The 18,209-nt window shown below is 31.8% G+C and overlaps 1 protein-coding gene across 1 annotated transcript; it reads left to right on the forward strand.

Moving 5' to 3' along the window:
* Positions 1-3,272: 3,272 nt before the first annotated feature.
* On the forward strand, positions 3,273-17,888 carry LOC110615771. Its single transcript, XM_021757864.2, has 15 exons — positions 3,273-3,469; positions 3,570-3,708; positions 7,198-7,288; positions 7,431-7,515; positions 7,649-7,733; positions 9,093-9,162; positions 12,220-12,289; positions 14,441-14,486; positions 14,627-14,876; positions 14,959-15,164; positions 15,295-15,369; positions 15,741-15,810; positions 16,030-16,110; positions 16,805-16,884; positions 17,414-17,888. The coding sequence occupies exons 2-15, from the start codon at positions 3,590-3,592 to the stop codon at positions 17,490-17,492; spliced, it is 1,407 nt and encodes a 468-aa protein (XP_021613556.1). The 5' UTR covers positions 3,273-3,469; positions 3,570-3,589; the 3' UTR covers positions 17,493-17,888.
* Positions 17,889-18,209: the final 321 nt, after the last annotated feature.

The following is an 18,209-nucleotide window of genomic DNA, read 5'->3' on the forward strand; positions in this document are numbered from 1 at the left end:
TCAATGTGTTAGAGGCAGTTAAAGATGTCGCAAATTATGGTAAAAATTTATATATGACAATTTAAACTATCTTTACAATTGATTGATTTGTCAATTATTCTATAAATAAAACACGTTTAGAGCCATTTTTAAACACCTCTAAAATCTTATGTACAACGGTCAAGTCTGCCTCTAACAATGGCCCCTAGCAAAAATATGTATTCTAGTGGTTGACAAAGGCGTTACAATGTTGTAGAGCTAGCGTCTACAGCGACACTCATGTGGCGGTTCGTTGACTCGCCATAACAAAGTATAGGGGTAGTTTAAAATTAAAAAAAAGTACGGGAAAAGCATCTATTTTTTGTAGTGTATGAAATAAAAGTTTTAAAAGTTGAATAACTAAAATGATTTTTATTTAAAATGTTGGGATTAAAATGTAAATTTCCTTAAAAGGATAGCAGCTCCTTCTGTTCAAGCCACATGCCTTTGTTTTGTCCATACAATTTATTTAAAAAAAAAAAAGAAAGAGAAAAAAAAAAGAGAAAAGAGAGAAGCTAGAAGCTTTGGCAAGAAGGAGAGGAACCAAAGAAAATAAGTGGATATGGGCAATGAATTTTCAAAGTGCTAAATACCATATTTTTTACAACTGAACTTTTATTTTGTGTATAACCACAAATGCTTTAAAAAGGAATGAATGGTGATGTGGTGCAAAAGAAGGTAAATTTATGAAATCCATTAACTCAGTATTTAAAGGAGTAAGATTGTTAATTTTTCTAGTCATTATCTAATTTTATGATCCAGCATAAAGCCAATGCTAATATATTTGAAATTGTCTCAAAGCAAACATGTTTAGCCAATATATTATTTAAATTGACATATTAAATGAGATTTGTGTCACAGAGTAGTAAATTTAGGAAACCATAATACTATACAAATGGAAAGCTACAAAATGTCAAATTATTAGTTGTGTAGGGAGAAATAACTATGATGAACATGTTAAATCAAAGGTTAGGATTAAATTAAAACCAATTTAAACATTTATGTCAAAATTATGTACAAATAATTGCATAAATATTTAACTTAACAAAACTTATTCATGTATAAATCAACTTATAATAAAAATGAGTATGATACGTATGAAACACTAATCTTTCCTTTTTTTAATTCTTTCAATTTATAGCCAACTTTCTCGTTCGGATAAACTAGTGGACTCATCTTTAGAGTTTAAATATTTGGATTTAAATTCTAATTTTTTTGTTGAGATGGGGATTGGGGATTGAGGGGTAGAACTCAGACCTCTCAGATTTACTCAGATGCACTTATCATCAGGTTAAACCTGTGAGTGCTCTATTTGAATTCTAATTAAAACCAATTTAAACATTTATGTCAAAATTATATACAAATAATTGCATAAATATTTAACTTAACAAAACTTATTCATGTATAAATCAACTTATAATAACACAAAAAATTATGAGGTACCAAACTATTCATAAGTCTTTTTTTTTTTTTAAGTAAAACTACCGATTGTATTAATAAAATTTCATCAAACAAAGAGAAATATCATAGAGACGATCATACCTAATAGTTTCTCTGGAGTGGCATAACGACGAACTCATATAACATAAATAACAAAGATTTACAATCATTCAAAATCAAACTCAGTTTAGAAATATCTAAATATGGAGAATGAAGAGATTGAACTACTTGCAAACAATCCATAAGAATGCAGCCATTAAAAAGCAAAAATTTCGTCGCAAAAAGCAAACAGTGATGGAGAGCTAAAACTTTTGTTTCCATAAAAAATAAAATGTCAGGCTTGTAACTAGTAACCAAATCCTTCAATGCATTAACTGTCCGAGGCGGTTCCAACACAGGACGACCATTGCTTTCGGCTATCCTGACCTTGGACGGGATGAGCCGCTTCACTGTTACCCCTCTAAAGGATACCATAAATATGCCAAAAAGATCTGCATATTCTAAAAATTGATTAGATTGTATGTGAGAAACATCTCCACCATACGGAAATAATAAGTGATGATCATAATATCTCTGGAGCTCTTAATAGGGACAATAATATTTTATTTTTCATCGATAGTCAATTGACGCAGATCATCTTCAATAGGAAAAGAAAAAATAGGAATTAGGTTTAAGGAAAAGAAAAAAGTAAGAGTATCGAGTCACAGAGAGATCATAGAGAGAAACTTGCGTTATTCATAAGTCTTCTTTAAAAATTGTAATCTTTTAAAAATTTAATTTTAAATTAAAAATATTATAATAATTTATCTATTTCAAATTTTGTAATATAAAGTATATATAAAAATTTTAAATTATGTTTTATTAATTGTATATTTTTAAAATTATACCAAGATAAATCGAGATTAAAACAAGAAAATAATAATTATGTTTATACATGAGAAACAGTTTTTTTTTAATGTTCTACCTTTTCAAGGAAATTTTAGCTTTATTTTTTTTATGAAAATATGAAAAAACATGAAAATTAATTTTTTAAAAACAAATTTTTTAGTATGCGTTATTAATTTATTTAATAATAATATAATTATAATAAATATTTTAAATTACTTTTTAATTTTAATTATGAAAAAACATTATAAATACTTTTTAATTTTATTTATGAAAAATATTATAAATATCATTTTGTGATAGAAAAGTTATTTATATTATAGTTATAAATAAATATTTTAAACAACTGTTTAATTTTAATTATTATAAATATTATAAATATCATTTGTTTATAGAAAAGTTATTTATTTCGAAGAACATGATTTTATGACAAAAGAACGTAATGAAAACAATTTAAAATTATTATTTTTTATTTTGTTTGAGAGAAAATAAAATAAATTAAGATTTTTTAAAGTATGATTTTATAAAATATAGTTTTATAGTTTTTAAAATTTATTAATTTTATATTATTTAAGAAAAAGTAAAGTTTTTTTAAAGTATTTAAAAATTTTAAAAATAAAAACTTTATCAACCAACTTAAACATGTATACCATCTACCAAAAACAACATCGTTTTTAGACCTTAAAAAATTTTCAATTACCTAAAATACATAATTCCAAATAAAAGATTAATTAATGTAACATACTCTCTTGTCCACCGGGCTTTTCTACAACAACTTATTGGATGGTCAAATAAAAGAAATATCGAAAGGAAAAACCAACGAGAATTCAGCTTTTCTTTTAATAATAATATTTTTGAGAATCTTTAATTTAATTTACTTTTAATCAGCGTTACTTTGGCGTGAAAGGAAGGTCTTGGAGGAAAACCGAGTAAATGCGCCTTGTTTTTTATTCATTAAAGAGAGAGGAGAGAGAGAGAGAGAGAGAGAGAGAGAGAGGGAGGCTTCTCCAATGGCGCAACTGTAGCTGAGACTTAACCTCCTCATTTCCCTTATTTTTTAAATTTTTTGTTCAGTCAGAGGCAGCTTCATCGTCTTCCAGCTTGCGAGCTAGGGCTTTATTTACTGGTTTTTCTTCTTCATATCCGATTTGATTGGCGATTCCGTTGCTCAATTTCTTCTTCTGTATTGAATTTCTTTTTTTCTTTTTTGGCTCTTAATTTAACAGTGAAACGGCAGGACAAGAGGATGATGAGCTGGAGAAGGGTTTTTAAGTCCGTGCAAGCCCTGGCTGCTCATAGTCTTCTCTTCTTTTTCACACTCTTGCTCGTCTTCAAGCTTGACCACGTTGTCTCCTACTCTTGGTGGTCAGTAAAATTTAATTTCTTATTTTTTTTCCCATTTATGCATGTGTAATTGTGGGATTTTGTATTGAATAATAATTAAATGAGGTTGGCTCTGGATTGAAGGATTTTTACGGGTATTGGATTTGTGTAAGTGGTGGTATGTTTTGTTGTTTGGAACTGTTGGGTTTTGCAGGCAAGGAACGGGCTTGAGTTGTTTCTCTTCGAAAATATATCGTTTTATATATCGCTTCCATTGATTTTTTTTATAATTTTCTTTTATTTATTATTTTTATGCAAATCAGGTTAAAATAACTAGATTTGGAAGTCATAAATGAATTGGGTCACCTCATTGTTAAGCTAGCGTTATAGTAAGGGCTAAGCAAAAGCTTTCTTTTCTCAATTTAAACAAAGATGGCGGATAGGTGCAGAAGAATGTTTATTGTACTAATATGTAATGTAAATATTAAATTGTTCACTGGCTTGATCAGGGTCCCTTTTTTTAAATACCCAAGGCAGAAAATTCTTGTGGACCAGTAAAGTTTCTGTAAATTGTAAATGAGGATGAGGGCAAAAAAATGGAATAGGACTCCTCAAGCTCAATAATTATTTTGCAGAAAAGGAGGGAAGCAAGAATTACCTTTAGTAGAATACGAGGCCATATATTGCAAATATTGTGGGGGCAGGTATAGAGAGAGAAGAACAACTCTTTACTTGATTTACAGAATCAATTGCTTACAATGGAAGGGTTTTGTCCATTACTATAAGTATGATGAAATCCCTGTTTAAATGAACTTACAGCTCTATTTTTGCTAAATGTATACAGAAAAACCTGTTTTGGTAGATGGTACAACGACCACACTTTAGAATTTGTGAGTTAGATGGATGGAATTGTTGGCAGGTAGTTGGTTCCTTTGGCAGTAGGAAGTCATCTGAATGTTGTTGTCACTGTTCTATGTGGAGAAGTTAGCAAGGTGTATCGTAGGTAAATTTTGGTATATTTTCTTGTTTGAGAGGAACCCTTCAGGTCAGTATTTGTCTGAACTGGGTTTCTTTTATGATGCCATACTTACAACATACAGTATGTTGTTGTTGATAAGCTCCTGCTTCCAGCAAATGCTGTTCTTATTCTACTCCTCTAAGGTGTAAGCTATAGTGAATGAATTTTATGGCTGATGGATTTATTGAGTGAAACATTAAGCCTTTGCTTATAGTGTTATTGGGAGGAAGATAACGTCAAGGTGGAAGAGCTGATGAGTACACCTCATTTTTATTGGTGCCTTTTGGACAGACAATGAGATCTTCTTTTTTTCCTTTGAGCAAAATGTAATTTTAAATTTGAGGTAGGGAAGTTTGGCAAATATATTTTCTTGGAAGAAGATATGGTAAAGGATTAAATTATTAACTTCATAATAGATCATATAATGGAGTCTATAGGAGGTGTTAGAAACTCACTACCTGATGTCTAGAGATTGACATGGTTAACCTTAGCGTGTCTTTCAGTGTCCAATTATTGAACAGCATGAAGCTGTTGAATTTCTCTATGCAATCAAACTTCCATGGCGCCACCTTCGACCCACTTCCACAGCCTTCAGCCACAACCAAGTAGTTTGCATTAAGAGGAGAGAAATACGGAAATCCTAAACAATTTAGGAGTTATTTTTATTGTAAAGTAAGAAATTTAGAGTACTATTTTGATTACAATTATTAGGTATATTCAATAGTTATGCTGATCTAATACTCTGTTCCCACTTTGTTTTTTTATCCACAAGATGCTTCTATCATCTAGAGGTAATGATTGACAAAGTAAGATGTACTTTGCTTTTAACAAAGTAACCAGAAAAAAATCCCCTAGGGAGTAGCAGTTTAACAATTTTAGAATTTTACTTTGATTTAGTATTCCTAAATAGAGTTGAATGAGGATTTCTAATTATTTAATTTAGTATTCCAAATCCAACTCGAATTAGGAATACTAAGTTACAGTACACTTCCCAAATAAGTAAAATTCTATTTCCTAAATAATAATATTAGTAATTGAAATACTACTCTAAACTTCTTAGTTTTTAAAAATAAAATAATTGCTCAACTGTGTTAGAATTTTCATCTTCCTATATTACATCAGGAGGCATGTCATGGGTTACTCTTCCTTTGGGGGTATGATCAATGTTTAAATTGCCACTGTAATGTCGTGGTATTAGGGTTACATGGACAGAACATAATAGTAACTTCTATTGCTCCTTCAGTTTTTCTCTGTAAAAGGAGGAAAATGAATTCGTAGCTTTAACAATGATTTTTAGCACTCTGCCTAAAATATCTATTTGTTGAAAAAAAGACTGACTTGAGATATTCGCTTATCACCGTAAAAAGAGTTGATGCTTTTTTTTGCTGACCACATTGGGTCAATAGGATTTTATAAGCTGAAGTGCTTTAACAACTGCTTCTGTTGGTATTACGACAGCATGTATGCTTGAATTTGTGATATGGTATAGCTTTATTTATCAACTTGCATTGTTTTGCCCTTCAAATTTCCTATGTATAATACATGAATTCATGATTATAATGAGGAAATATAGTACCTTTTTAGTGGCCTGTGGCCTGCAATGATTGTATTCTGTTTTTAAAAGCTAAATTTTGTGCAATCATATCATTCATAACTGTGGTGCATAGAGTTTCTTATTGTGACATGGAGATGTTGTGGTTGTGGATGTATTCCAAGTAGTGGGACTGAAAAGGTATGAGCCGAGCAGACTAGAATTGCTGTATCTAGCTGTGGGCTACCTCATGCACTAGATTGGTTATGCTCCCATGATTCTCCAACTATAGATTAAATAAAAAAGAAAATAAAGTTGCATGTTTGATAGGGTTCTTCATAATAGTGCAGAAGTGAGTGTTTATGAGAGTAATGCAGAATTGTTTCTTGCAGCATTTCTTTATGTCATTACTCATTACTCCAGATTGTTATCTGGGGCCCTGGTCCTTTATTCTCTTTTCTTAAAATGAGACAGCTTCGTCTGTTATTTTGAAAAAGTTTATCTGTTCTGGTGGGGCATTGCTTAGTTAAGTTGGGAATTATGCATAAGTTGAAGCTAGTAATTTCATTTACACTGAAATGGAGGCAAAGGCAAATTTCATTTACACTGAAATGGAGGCAAAGGCAAACATGGATGGTTGGACTATTTATCCTTTAAGGTTTTAGTCAAGATAGCTTGGGAACTACATCTAATTTTTTGCACAAATGGTGGATAGTTTAGCCAGAGATGAAATAAGCCAAAATGTTGAAATGGAATTAGGTGAATTTTGATAGGTAATGAAAAGTGATTTTTTCCCCTCAATTGCTAAAACATTTCATTTTGCTATCATTTATTTTCTTCTTTGTCTTTCCATTTTTGAGTATTTGGAAGATATAAGTTGGATGGAGATTCCTTCCTATGTTTGAAATTTATGAGGTTTTGATTATAATATCTTGTTATTTCGAGTCATGCAGTCATGTGCTAAACTAGTTTATGTTTGCAGGTTGATTTTCTTTCCGCTCTGGTTGTTCCATGGAGTTGTTGCTCGAGGAAGATTTTCACTACCTGCTCCATCAGTTCCATATAATCGTCATGTATGTGAATAGACTTCTGAATAATTTGTATATTTTTGTAACCTTTCCCCCTTACTCTTTTGGTACAATAATTATCCCTGTTAGATTATCTTTTTATACCATTTTCTGAATATTTACGATTGAGATTTTCTTTCTCGGACAGTGGGCACCTTGTCATGCAGTTGTAGCGACGCCATTGCTCATTGCATTTGAACTGCTGCTTTGTATTTATCTTGAGAGTGTTTATGGTATATGGCAAACATCCCATTATTACTTCCATGTTGTTAAGGATCAGTCACTGATGTTTATTTAAATTCTCCCAGTTAATTTGTTCAAGTGTGTGGCTCTTCAATCTCAATTAATCCTTGTCTTCATCTGCAGTTCATGGTGTTGCAGCTGTAAACTTGAAGATTGTCTTCATTCCATTGTTGGCATTTGAAATAATTATTCTAATTGACAATGTCAGGTATTTCATTTAGCATTCGTCAATTCATCATAATAATTTGTTCTTTTGAACATTATATACTGCTTCATGTTGCTTTCTAGTGCTTATTATATTTTTTATCAACAGGTTACAGGTGTCATACTTTCTTGCTTAACATATTATCTTTGAGTCATAAACAAAGTTAAGAAAGATACTGTTCTTTAATATCAACCTTAGTATTTTCCTCTGATTTTTCTTGAATCCATTACAAAGAACTTTATTGATACATTTGAATATTGCCAAACATGGGCTGAATATTGCCGGGCATGAGCTGTGCAATCTTTCATGCACCAAGTGATATTAATTTGTAGATGGTCTAAAAGTTTGAATCATTAGGGGAAAGAAGATTTAAATATAAAGTACAAAGGCAGTGTGTGAGCATATTGGGCACAGTTAGATACATGTATGTTATGGATTTGGTCTATCCGTTATTCATAACGTGTATCTAATTTTGCCTGATACGTTTACACAATGGTTTTGTACTTTATACTTCCATCTTCTTTCCCCTTGTGATTCAAACTTTTAGACCATCTACGGATTTTTATCACTTGGTGTATGAAAGATTGCATAGTTCATATTTGGCAATATTCAGCCCATGTTTTCTTTCTTCATCAAACTATGACCACTTATTGAAGCCAAAATTCAGTGACTCAAAATTTGCACTTGATTTAGAGGATGTTTAGTTGGCTTATTAATTGGTCAAACCTACTTATAAAAAGAAATCTATGAGTAGATTAATGTTTGGTTTGGCTTCTAAGTTAAAAACTACTTAAAATAAGTAAAAAAAAATCATAAGATACCCTTACTTATGACTTATCTACTTATTTTAAAACTACTTTTTGACTAAGTAAATGACTATGTTATCCTAATAATTTTAAAAAAATATAAATGTTGTCCTAATAAGGACAACCAGTCAACCACAGCACTTAATTACATATCCTTTTTGGCCATTTTAACAAATCAAGATACTTCTAAATGCCTTTCAACCAAACACTTGAACTATTTAAAAATAATTTTTAAGTAATTTTACTAAACAATTAACTATTTTAAAAAATAATTTTAAGTTACAAGTGGTGAAACCAAACAGCCTCTTAATAACAAAATTCTAGTCTTTAGGATAGGAATCGTGCATCCATTTTGCACTACGTCTGAGTGTCCATATATAATACATGGAATGCCAATGCTAATATTTTTCATGGCTTTGCTTAGCCATTTAGCTCTAGACTCTAGAGAATTTCAATTGACCTTATTCTGTACTTTTATTCTATCCATTCTACCTGTGCCTTTTTCTAGAATGAAAATTTATTACTTTCTGTTATAACTGATTTTCATTTACACCAGAATGTGTAGAGCTCTAATGCCTGGGGAAGCAGAAGGTATGAGTGATGAATCAATATGGGAGACGTTACCTGTAAGTTTTATTAACTTGAAGAGCTGTTGAAGTCCGTTAACAATTGTTTTTGGGATGATTTCTTCTCTTCCTCTCCCTCTTAGAAAAAATCCAAAAGAAAAAAAAATTGTGATACTTTTCTCGAGAGAGTAGGAAGGGAAGCTTATCAAATCTATAAATAGGCACTTAAAATCTTCTTTGTTATATCAGAAAATCATGAAGTAGCTTTCCATGGATGTAGGCACTCATTGAACAGTGTAAAATTCCTTCTGCTGTGTCCATGGTATAATGGGAACAAGATTTTAGGTCTGTAAGGGCCTAACATAATGGAAGGCCAGGTGCCATGTAGATTTTTTTTTTCGATAAATTTGCATAGTTCATGAAATGTGTAGATATTGGTAGATACAAGTAAAACGAAGATATTAAGTTTTTATTTGATGTTATTTTATCATTAATAATGTGGTTTAATAAAATTAGTTATGACAAATAGTTCAAAATTGGAAAAACAAAAATTATATAGATTGGGAAAACTAATGGTTGAAGTATAACTTTTAACATAAATCTAACATCAATAACAATTTTGTTCTGACAAATATGCCAAAAAAGGAAAAAAACAGCAAATAATGAAAAGAAATAGCAAAATTCAGAAAAAGCTCACTTTTTATAGAACCAGCTATGCAATAGACATATTTATAATGATTCTTAGTTTAAAGGAGAGATTTGCAGAAAAAAGGAGTATTTCTGAGAGAATGTGATTGAAACAACTGCTTTGGATGGCTGGAATATGCAGAAATTGAAAAAAAAGGAAGGAAACAGTATATGCATGTGCCTTTAGCAAATGCATTATTAGGAGTAACGTTCATTATCTTAAAAGTTCAATAATGGCCATTATGCAACTGTGGTAACAGTCGAGGGTGGAGATTGGGATTTTTCTTTGGAGGGGCCACATGTGCACACGTATATTTACGTATAATAAGTATATATATATATATATTAAATAAAAACAATACAAAATATCAAACTATGAAATTATAGTTTTGATAATTTTGTAATCATAACATAAATTATATTATTTAAAAGTTTAGGTATCAAAGTATTATATTAATTCTTTTATGAAATTCAAAGAATTAATAAATATAAACTCCAAAGCAATGAGATTATATGAAATAATAGCGTAGATTGAAAAAATAATAACTATTAAAATCAAATTGGCATGAAAAATTAAAGTCTCATAAAATATATATTTAATGAAATAAAGGAGAGAAAACTAAATGAGAGAGAAAATAAAGAAATAAAAAATATAGTTACCTATAGAATGAGAATGAGAGTGATAGAAGAAATAAAAATAGGAAACTTTCATCTGAATTTAGATTGCATGATAAGATTAATAGACTAACTTGTATTTGATTTTTAATTAAGAACTGCCAGTTAATTTGCAAATATAAAAGTTTGAATAATTAATTTTTAACTAAAGTTTTATTATTTTTTCTATGACTATCAAACAATTTTAATGCCTCAATTTAATCATAATATATCAATTATAAATTATTAGAGTCCAATAGAAAATTTGAGGGGCTAATGGACAAAAAATAAAAATTTACTATTCCTATTTAAGATTTTTTAATAAATATTTAGTGACTATGGAAATTTTGAGAGATTAACAAAAACTACAATTTATTATATCTATTAAAAAATGTTTTAGAAATGGTTAGGAGACTAACACTTATAGTATAATAATTCACTATATTTTTAAATATTATTCACTAATTTTGGAGGGATAATAAAACAATAGTTAAGCATTACTAATTAATTGATACAGGTAGCTTTTTTGATTGGTATTTTTTTTTTTTTGGGGGGGGGGGGGTGGGTGCTGGCAGGCCACCCCTAAACCCCTCTCTCTGTCTCTGGTAATGACCAGTGCCTATACAACACATGGAACGCCTATAAATTATGGGTCATGTGTAATAGGCTTTAAAAACCTGTAAACAGTAATGTAACTGCCATTATTTGAAACCTTGCCTGTGTTGTTTTCTCTTTCTGTGATCATTATTTAATCTATGCATGCCCATGTGTGTGTCTGTTTTTTGTTTTTCAATAATCTTGTATTGTCCATTGTTGCCCCACATTCCATAAATAGTCTTGTTGGGAGATCCAAAGTATATTTGTTAGGTGCAATGACCTTAAAATAACCCCAGCTAGCATTTTTTTGTTGAATGTTCTAATGGCATTAAAGCTCACTAGGCCACTACCACGTGTGATTGCTTATCCTGGTCTTTCAACAGGCTGAAATATTTATTTTCTGCATCCCCATATGAGAAGGCTGGGGCCTAATGGGGGAGCAATGTTTAAAAATAACCTGGTATGTAATAGGATGAATTTTCCTTATCACAAATGATGTTGAATCACTTTGTAACGGGCCAAAATTGGCTGTTCTCAAGAGGGTATTGTCACAGCATAACTCAACAAAAAAGAAAATAAAGACGGGTAGAGAATAATAATAATAATAATAATAAAGTGAGGAAGTGGGAGGGGTTGGTGATTTGGAATGCAAATGGGCCCCCTATTTTTTAATTCTGACTTAAATTTTTGTAAAACTTGAACTTTCGTGTCATTTTGAATATGATAGTTTATACACAAGAGTCAGGTGTATATAAGTGTTTTATTATTGTTTGTTAATTAAAGCCTCCCTTTTTTCCTCTGAGGTGAACAATCAAGACAAGTACTTTATGGAAAATTCTTGTGCCATCTAGGATTGGGGCACTAGTGATTTGCTCTTCTTTATTAATGGAGTTATGGCGTTTGTTGTGTTAATGCAATTTTTGTTCTATCTTCTTAATGCGGAAAAAATGTCTCTGTTTTTGGTGTGGGATAATTCTGGAAGTGCTATTTCATGTGAGATCCCATCTAACTGATGCAATGCTTCAAAAATTAGTGCAAACGTATTATGAAGGTATTATGTGGGAAATTTGGCATACTGAAATATGTAGGTTTTCAATTTGAAAAGGCTAGTTAGGATGCAAACATGTAAAAAATCATTGAATTTTGAATGATAGTGATATCTGCATCTACTTTTTGCAGCACTTCTGGGTTGCAATATCTATGGTCTTTTTTGTAGCTGCTACAGTTTTCACCCTTTTGAAGCTTTGTGGTAATTTCTCGAACTTTCCCTTACTCTATTTCATCTTTTTGCTTATGTCAAATATTTCTATTAGGAGCATTTTTATTCTACCAAATGGAAAATAAAGTAATTGAAAATCAGATTGCCTCAACTTGGTTCTATGATATATCAGTTAAGAAGTTTGTGGTGAAGAAAAACTTGTAAGACTGATTAGATAAAGACAAATTCATGAATTGGAGTTAAGTGTGGCTTTTTCTTATTAGAAAAAGAAATATGTGACAAAGTGTTCTTCGTGAATTGGAGTTAAGTATGACTTTTTCTTATTAAAAAAAGAATTAAAATGTGTGTGACAAAGTGTTCAATTGCATCTTCACCCTGATTGCTTGTGAATTGTGATTAGAGTTTTTGCATTCCCCTAGGGAAATGGCAGATCTTGCATTTGGCAAAGAAAGGAAAAGCATCTAATGAATAAGCAGGCTGTAAATCCTCATAGATGAAATGGGGTGAACTTTTCTTAAACTAGTTAGTTTCCTTTGCTTGGTAAACCAAAGCTACAAAGGCAAAAATTTTCTTGCAATAGAATTGTAAGTTGTAACCTTTGGCCTCTGCTTTTATATGGATTTTTATCTCAAGAAATTCAACTCTCTTTTCAACCATTGATGCCTTATGAGACAAAATAAGAGCTACTGTTACTGCAACGAGCATTACACATTATTTTGGGATTTAATGCAATCACAATGTATTGGCTTCCATACAGTCACATTTTTATATTTACTATTTTTAATTTTAGTTATAGCCCCTACAAGATTTTTATTACTCGATTTTTAATTTATCCTACCTTTTTGCCTATAAGGTTTATGTAGGTGCAATATAAATTTCTATTATCTATATGTTTCAGTGATTGAAAATATATGATGTTTTTCCATGATACTTCCCATTTGCTACTGAACTTTGAGCTGGCTAAAAATGTGCAATTCCATGTGTACTTCTATTTCACGATTACTTCATTCTTCATGGAGTCCTTTCACTTAGTCAATCTTTTGGTGTCAGTATTTGACTGAATTTGGGTAGTGTTTCTGGGATTAATTGTTGGAATAATGATTTTTGCAAATTGCAATGGCTTCTCCATTTGTTAATGGTTTTGTAAGTTGGTGAAGGGTTACTTCGTTCCATGTTGTTTTCCATATCCAGTTTGGAAAAATTACGTGTGTCCTGCCCATTTTTGTGCTCTTTTTTTTTTTTATAATCCTGGAGTTGTGTGCCACTTGAAAATTTTAGAAACTTTAGCTTCATTGCAACCTGGAGAGAGATTTTTAGTTTGCTAATGCTGTGTTTGGGGGAGGTGGGAAAAGGGAGGGGGAGAGAATGGGGCTGGAGCTGGAGGGCCCACATCTTAAGAAATAAATTTGTGAGCTCCACAACCCATTTTCTCTCCTCCTTTCCTCTTTGCGTGCCAAACACAGCATAATTGATTTTCTCAAAATGTGAGCATTAGTTCTTCGGATATGTTTACCTTCTAGCTTGGAACCTCCTCTACATACATGCAAGTAATATCTAAATTCGATTGGAGTGCAGATATTTTATCAGGAAAAGATTATCTGTCTTGGGATAATGCCTGTTGGATTCTTTCTTGATTATAATCCCAAATTAAGCAGTGAGACAAATTTTGTGGTTCAGTTCAGTGATACATATTCTTAGTTACCTTAGGTCTATTTTTGAAAAAGTGAATACTAGATGTATTTTCAAGAAGTATTGTGAATCTTTGAAAATTTGATTAAGAAATCAAACTTTTTGCAGAACTCTTGAGTGCATCATGTACAGATGTGCACAAGACTTAGGAGTCTTTCATAAGATGCTTCTTCCTCTGATGTTCCTTATTCTGTTCCCTCTCGAAAAAAGAATAAATTTTTTCTATTTAGGATGGTTTGATTTTCGTCCAGATATTATTATTTAGGATGGTTATTTGATATCTTTCCTTATCCAGTAGAAATTCATTAATGTATATAAATGGTAAATGCCTTTCAGTCATGGTAATTGGTTTCTGTCCTAATCTTTTCTCAGCACCATGATGTAATGGCCACTCCTGTAATGTAATTGTGTATGAAAGACTTATTGCTAAACTTTAATCATGATAATTCCTATCAAATAATTATCTTTTTTCTGATTCTGAATATATTACAGGTGATGTAGGTGCTTTAGGCTGGTGGGACTTGTTCATAAATTTTGGGTATAGTTTCACTTATCCTCCCATTGAGTTGCATTTTCTCTCTATTTTAGTGGAGCATGTAATAGAATAGAGCTGTCTGGAAGTTTTGTTCAAGGTTATTATGCATCAAATTTTTTATAAATGTGACATTCATTCTGCAGTATTGCAGAATGCTTTGCATTTCTTGTTTGTACAAAATGGTCAAATCCAGCGATTCATCGAAATTCCCAGACAACAGAAGTTAGTTCATCATCTGCGACTGTTCGGTATCTTGACTGGAACAGTGGCATAGTGGTTTCTACCGAGGAGAACCAAATTCAGGATAGAATGTGTGGCCTGCAAGACATTGGTGGCCACATCCTGAAAATTCCATTAATTGGTTTTCAAGTGCTACTCTGTATGCATTTAGAGGTATGCGTATGATTGATTGGTCTTCATGGATATTGTCCAGTATTACCTTATTAATTGATATATAGTGACTTCTGAAAATCAGGGAACACCTACTGCTGCTAGAAATATCCCTCTTCCAGTTCTTTTCTCTCCTCTTTTCCTTATTCAAGGTGCTGGTATGCTATTTGCTGCTTCCAAGTTGGTGGAGAAGTTGGTTCTTTTACTTAGAAACGAAGCTGGCACAGGAGTATATTTTAGATTTTCTTCAAGGGCTCATGACTGCTTGGGGTTCTTGCACCATGGTTCTAGGTACTGAATTTTGCTTTCACCAGAAGCCAATGCTTATGGGCAACATTACATTCCTACTGAGTCTGTGTGAGTATTTGTTATAGGGTAAGCTCTATCTAATTTAGTCCTATTTTTCAATATGTTAAAACAGGCTACTTGGCTGGTGGTCAATTGACGAGGGAAGTAGAGAGGAACAAGCCCGACTTTACCACGAGGGCGCTTCTGGGTGAGTGCGTAGTAGATTTGACAACTGCAATAATCACATGTATACTTGTTTCACTTTGTATATGCATGTCATTTATAACGAAATATCCCCAAGTGATGGTAGAAGTGAGGATATAACAATAGATGAATAGAAGCAAGACCTTGCAAATGGAATTCACTTAAAAAAGTCTCAGTGGTTTGTTGACATTCGAACATTTTATAAAATATTTGCAATTTTATATTTATAATTTTCTAAAAGAAATATTAAGCTCTCTCTACCTGCTGCTGAAGCAGCAATTTGTGGTCTGCTTGGAGTATCTGAAAATTTCATGAAATTAGATCAGCAGTATTTGCTGATATTTTTGACATTTCATTTCATTCTCTGACATGCAGCTACAACACTTTCTGTGGTTATCCTCCTGAGATAGTGAAGAAAATGCCTAAAAAGGATCTCGCTGAGGAGGTGACTAGTGACTTGTTTTTATAATGTTTTTCATTTTCTTGTGGCATGTACTATATTTTATTATATTATTCTGTATCTCTTTTTCTCCCATTATTAGAGGCATTAATTCTTTAATTCCAGTAAAGAGCTGCTTGTTGGCCAGTTGCAAAGTTGTACATAATGCTTTTAAGTTGTATTTTTATTTTTACTTTTTTTTTTTTCTATCTTGTTTCTTATCAGGTCTGGAGGCTTCAAGCTGCGCTTGGTGAACAGACAGAAATTACCAAATATAGCCAGCAGGAGTTTGAAAGACTTCAAAATGTAATATTTCTCTCTATGACTAGTAGTTTCATTTCCTCCTTCCAGTAAATGGTTATTGGTTTCATTCATATTAAGGGGACATGTGGTCCGAATCAGTAACTTTTCTGTTATCTGTGTTTTTAATGTTTCCAAGTTGTTGTGTTGCTTTTTCTGTGATTGACCTCAAACTTCTTCCTTTTTTTTTTTAAGGGTATAAGTTTAAATTGCTAACTATTTGCATCTAGATTAATGGTTAATCTATAAGTTTATTAATTTTCTGAACAGTCATTCCAATTCAATTCTGAATTTTTATGTAATTTCATTTTTTAAGTGTGATATAATCTATCAGTTTTTTAATTTCTTCCTGAAGAGTCCCTTTACTGCCAGAAAATCAATTATTTATATTTCAACCAAGATCTCCATCTTTATTGAGCATTAATTAAGTTTTGGCCAGGTTTTACATGTATTTGTGTTTAGGACGGTGTTAGTGATCTATTAGAATAAGTTGTGATGAACTTTCATGCTATGCTCTCTCTCTCTCTCCCCCTTCTTTTGGTATTTAAAATCATGATTGGATCTGTGAATGAGGATAATAGTGTCTTAAAACTTTAAGATATGGCCTATTGCAATTTGCTTCAGATATTCTGTTTTTTCCTCTAAAATGGTCAACCATATTGATATCTAATTCTAAATATTGTTTCAATATACTGTTTAGGAAAAGGTATTATGTAGGGTTTGCTTTGAGAGAGATATCAGCGTGGTTCTACTTCCCTGTAGACATCGTATCCTTTGCAGGTACAGGCATAAACTTGGTTGTTTTACTTAAGGGAGAATTATTGTTTAGTCCCTATGGTATAGAGAAACTCACTAGTTGGCTATCAGTTTTGAAAAAATGTATTAAAATGTCCTTGATGCTTTTTTAAAAAGTTTATTAGTTAGTCATTCCGTTAGTTTTAGCCGTTAAGTATTATAAAAAGTTTAAAATACCTTAATATGGAGGAATTAATTAGTAAATTTTTTAAAAGTCTAATAGACTAATTAATAAGTTTTTCAAAATTATAGGTATTAAATAGTAAAATACTTGATAAAAAAATTAACGGAGGGACTAATCAGTAGACTTTTTAAAATGTTCCTACGTTTTAATGCATTTTTCAAAATCGAGACTCCTCATATTATAGGGACTAAGTAGTAATTTTTCCTTTTACTTAGACATGTGGCTTATCATTTTCCTCCCACTTTCTTCTGTCATGCTCTTTTTTTTTTTTGCCCCTCTCAAAGGCCTAATTCTTCTTTCATGTTTATTATCTTACTAAACATGTTGCAGTGTCTGCTGTGATAAGTGTAAAAAGTGTCCAATTTGTCGCATCTCCGTCGAGGAGCGGTTGCCTGTGTATGATGTTTAGGCTCTAACTTGTCCAGCCATGCATAGGGAAGGCAAATGGTTTTTAACTGGGAAGTTCTCTTTTTCATGGTTCGCCAGAACTTCTACGACAATGTTTGTTTGCTCAAATTAACACGACAAAGCATCAGGATATACAGAGGAAGCTATTGTTCTTATGTATCATCACCTCTTTTTATGTTCGAGAAAGAAATTGTAAATAGTTCTGAGTTTGATTGGTGTATTGTTCTGGTCCTAAATTGTTGTTATTCTGCAGAGATCCACTAGAAAGATAAGAGCTGTATATACTGACTGTATAGAAATGACTTCTGAAGTGCATAATTTCAGAGCTTCTTCCTTATGGTGGGTGCAACTATACATTAGTTTAACTCGGTATCCAATGAAGATTCTCCTTTCTCTCTCTCTTGGTGGGTATTGCTTGGTTTCCATCTCCTGGAAAGGCATGAATTCATCTGAATCTGTATCTTGGTTTTGTCTTTGTATTTGTTGCCCTCATGTTCTTTATTTGCAGAACAAGGGTTAGGTGTGTTGGTGATGCAAGGGGCAAGCGCAGCCATGGTCTGATTTTGGCCTGGGAGCTGGCCTGGTTGATCCGAGCCAGAGTTTCATGGATTGAATCAAAATTGAAACTGTTTCTTGGACTGGAATTGAACTGGACAATTTCGGTTTGATCCAGTTGGAATTAACATTTTCTTTAAAACACCCTTGACTAATTAGAATC

The sequence above is a fragment of the Manihot esculenta genome, chromosome 5 (genome assembly GCF_001659605.2).
Source record: "Manihot esculenta cultivar AM560-2 chromosome 5, M.esculenta_v8, whole genome shotgun sequence".
NCBI lineage: Eukaryota > Viridiplantae > Streptophyta > Magnoliopsida > Malpighiales > Euphorbiaceae > Manihot > Manihot esculenta.

Excerpts from the sequence above, each read along its gene's own strand:
- LOC110615771 (XM_021757864.2), top strand. The coding sequence starts at position 3,590 with ATGATGAGCTGGAGAAGGGTTTTTAAGTCCGTGCAAGCCCTGGCTGCT. Across the intron at positions 15,165-15,294 it reads TTCTTGCACCATGGTTCTAG|GCTACTTGGCTGGTGGTCAA; the intron begins GTACTGAATTTT and ends ATGTTAAAACAG. Across the intron at positions 16,111-16,804 it reads AGTTTGAAAGACTTCAAAAT|GAAAAGGTATTATGTAGGGT; the intron begins GTAATATTTCTC and ends TATACTGTTTAG.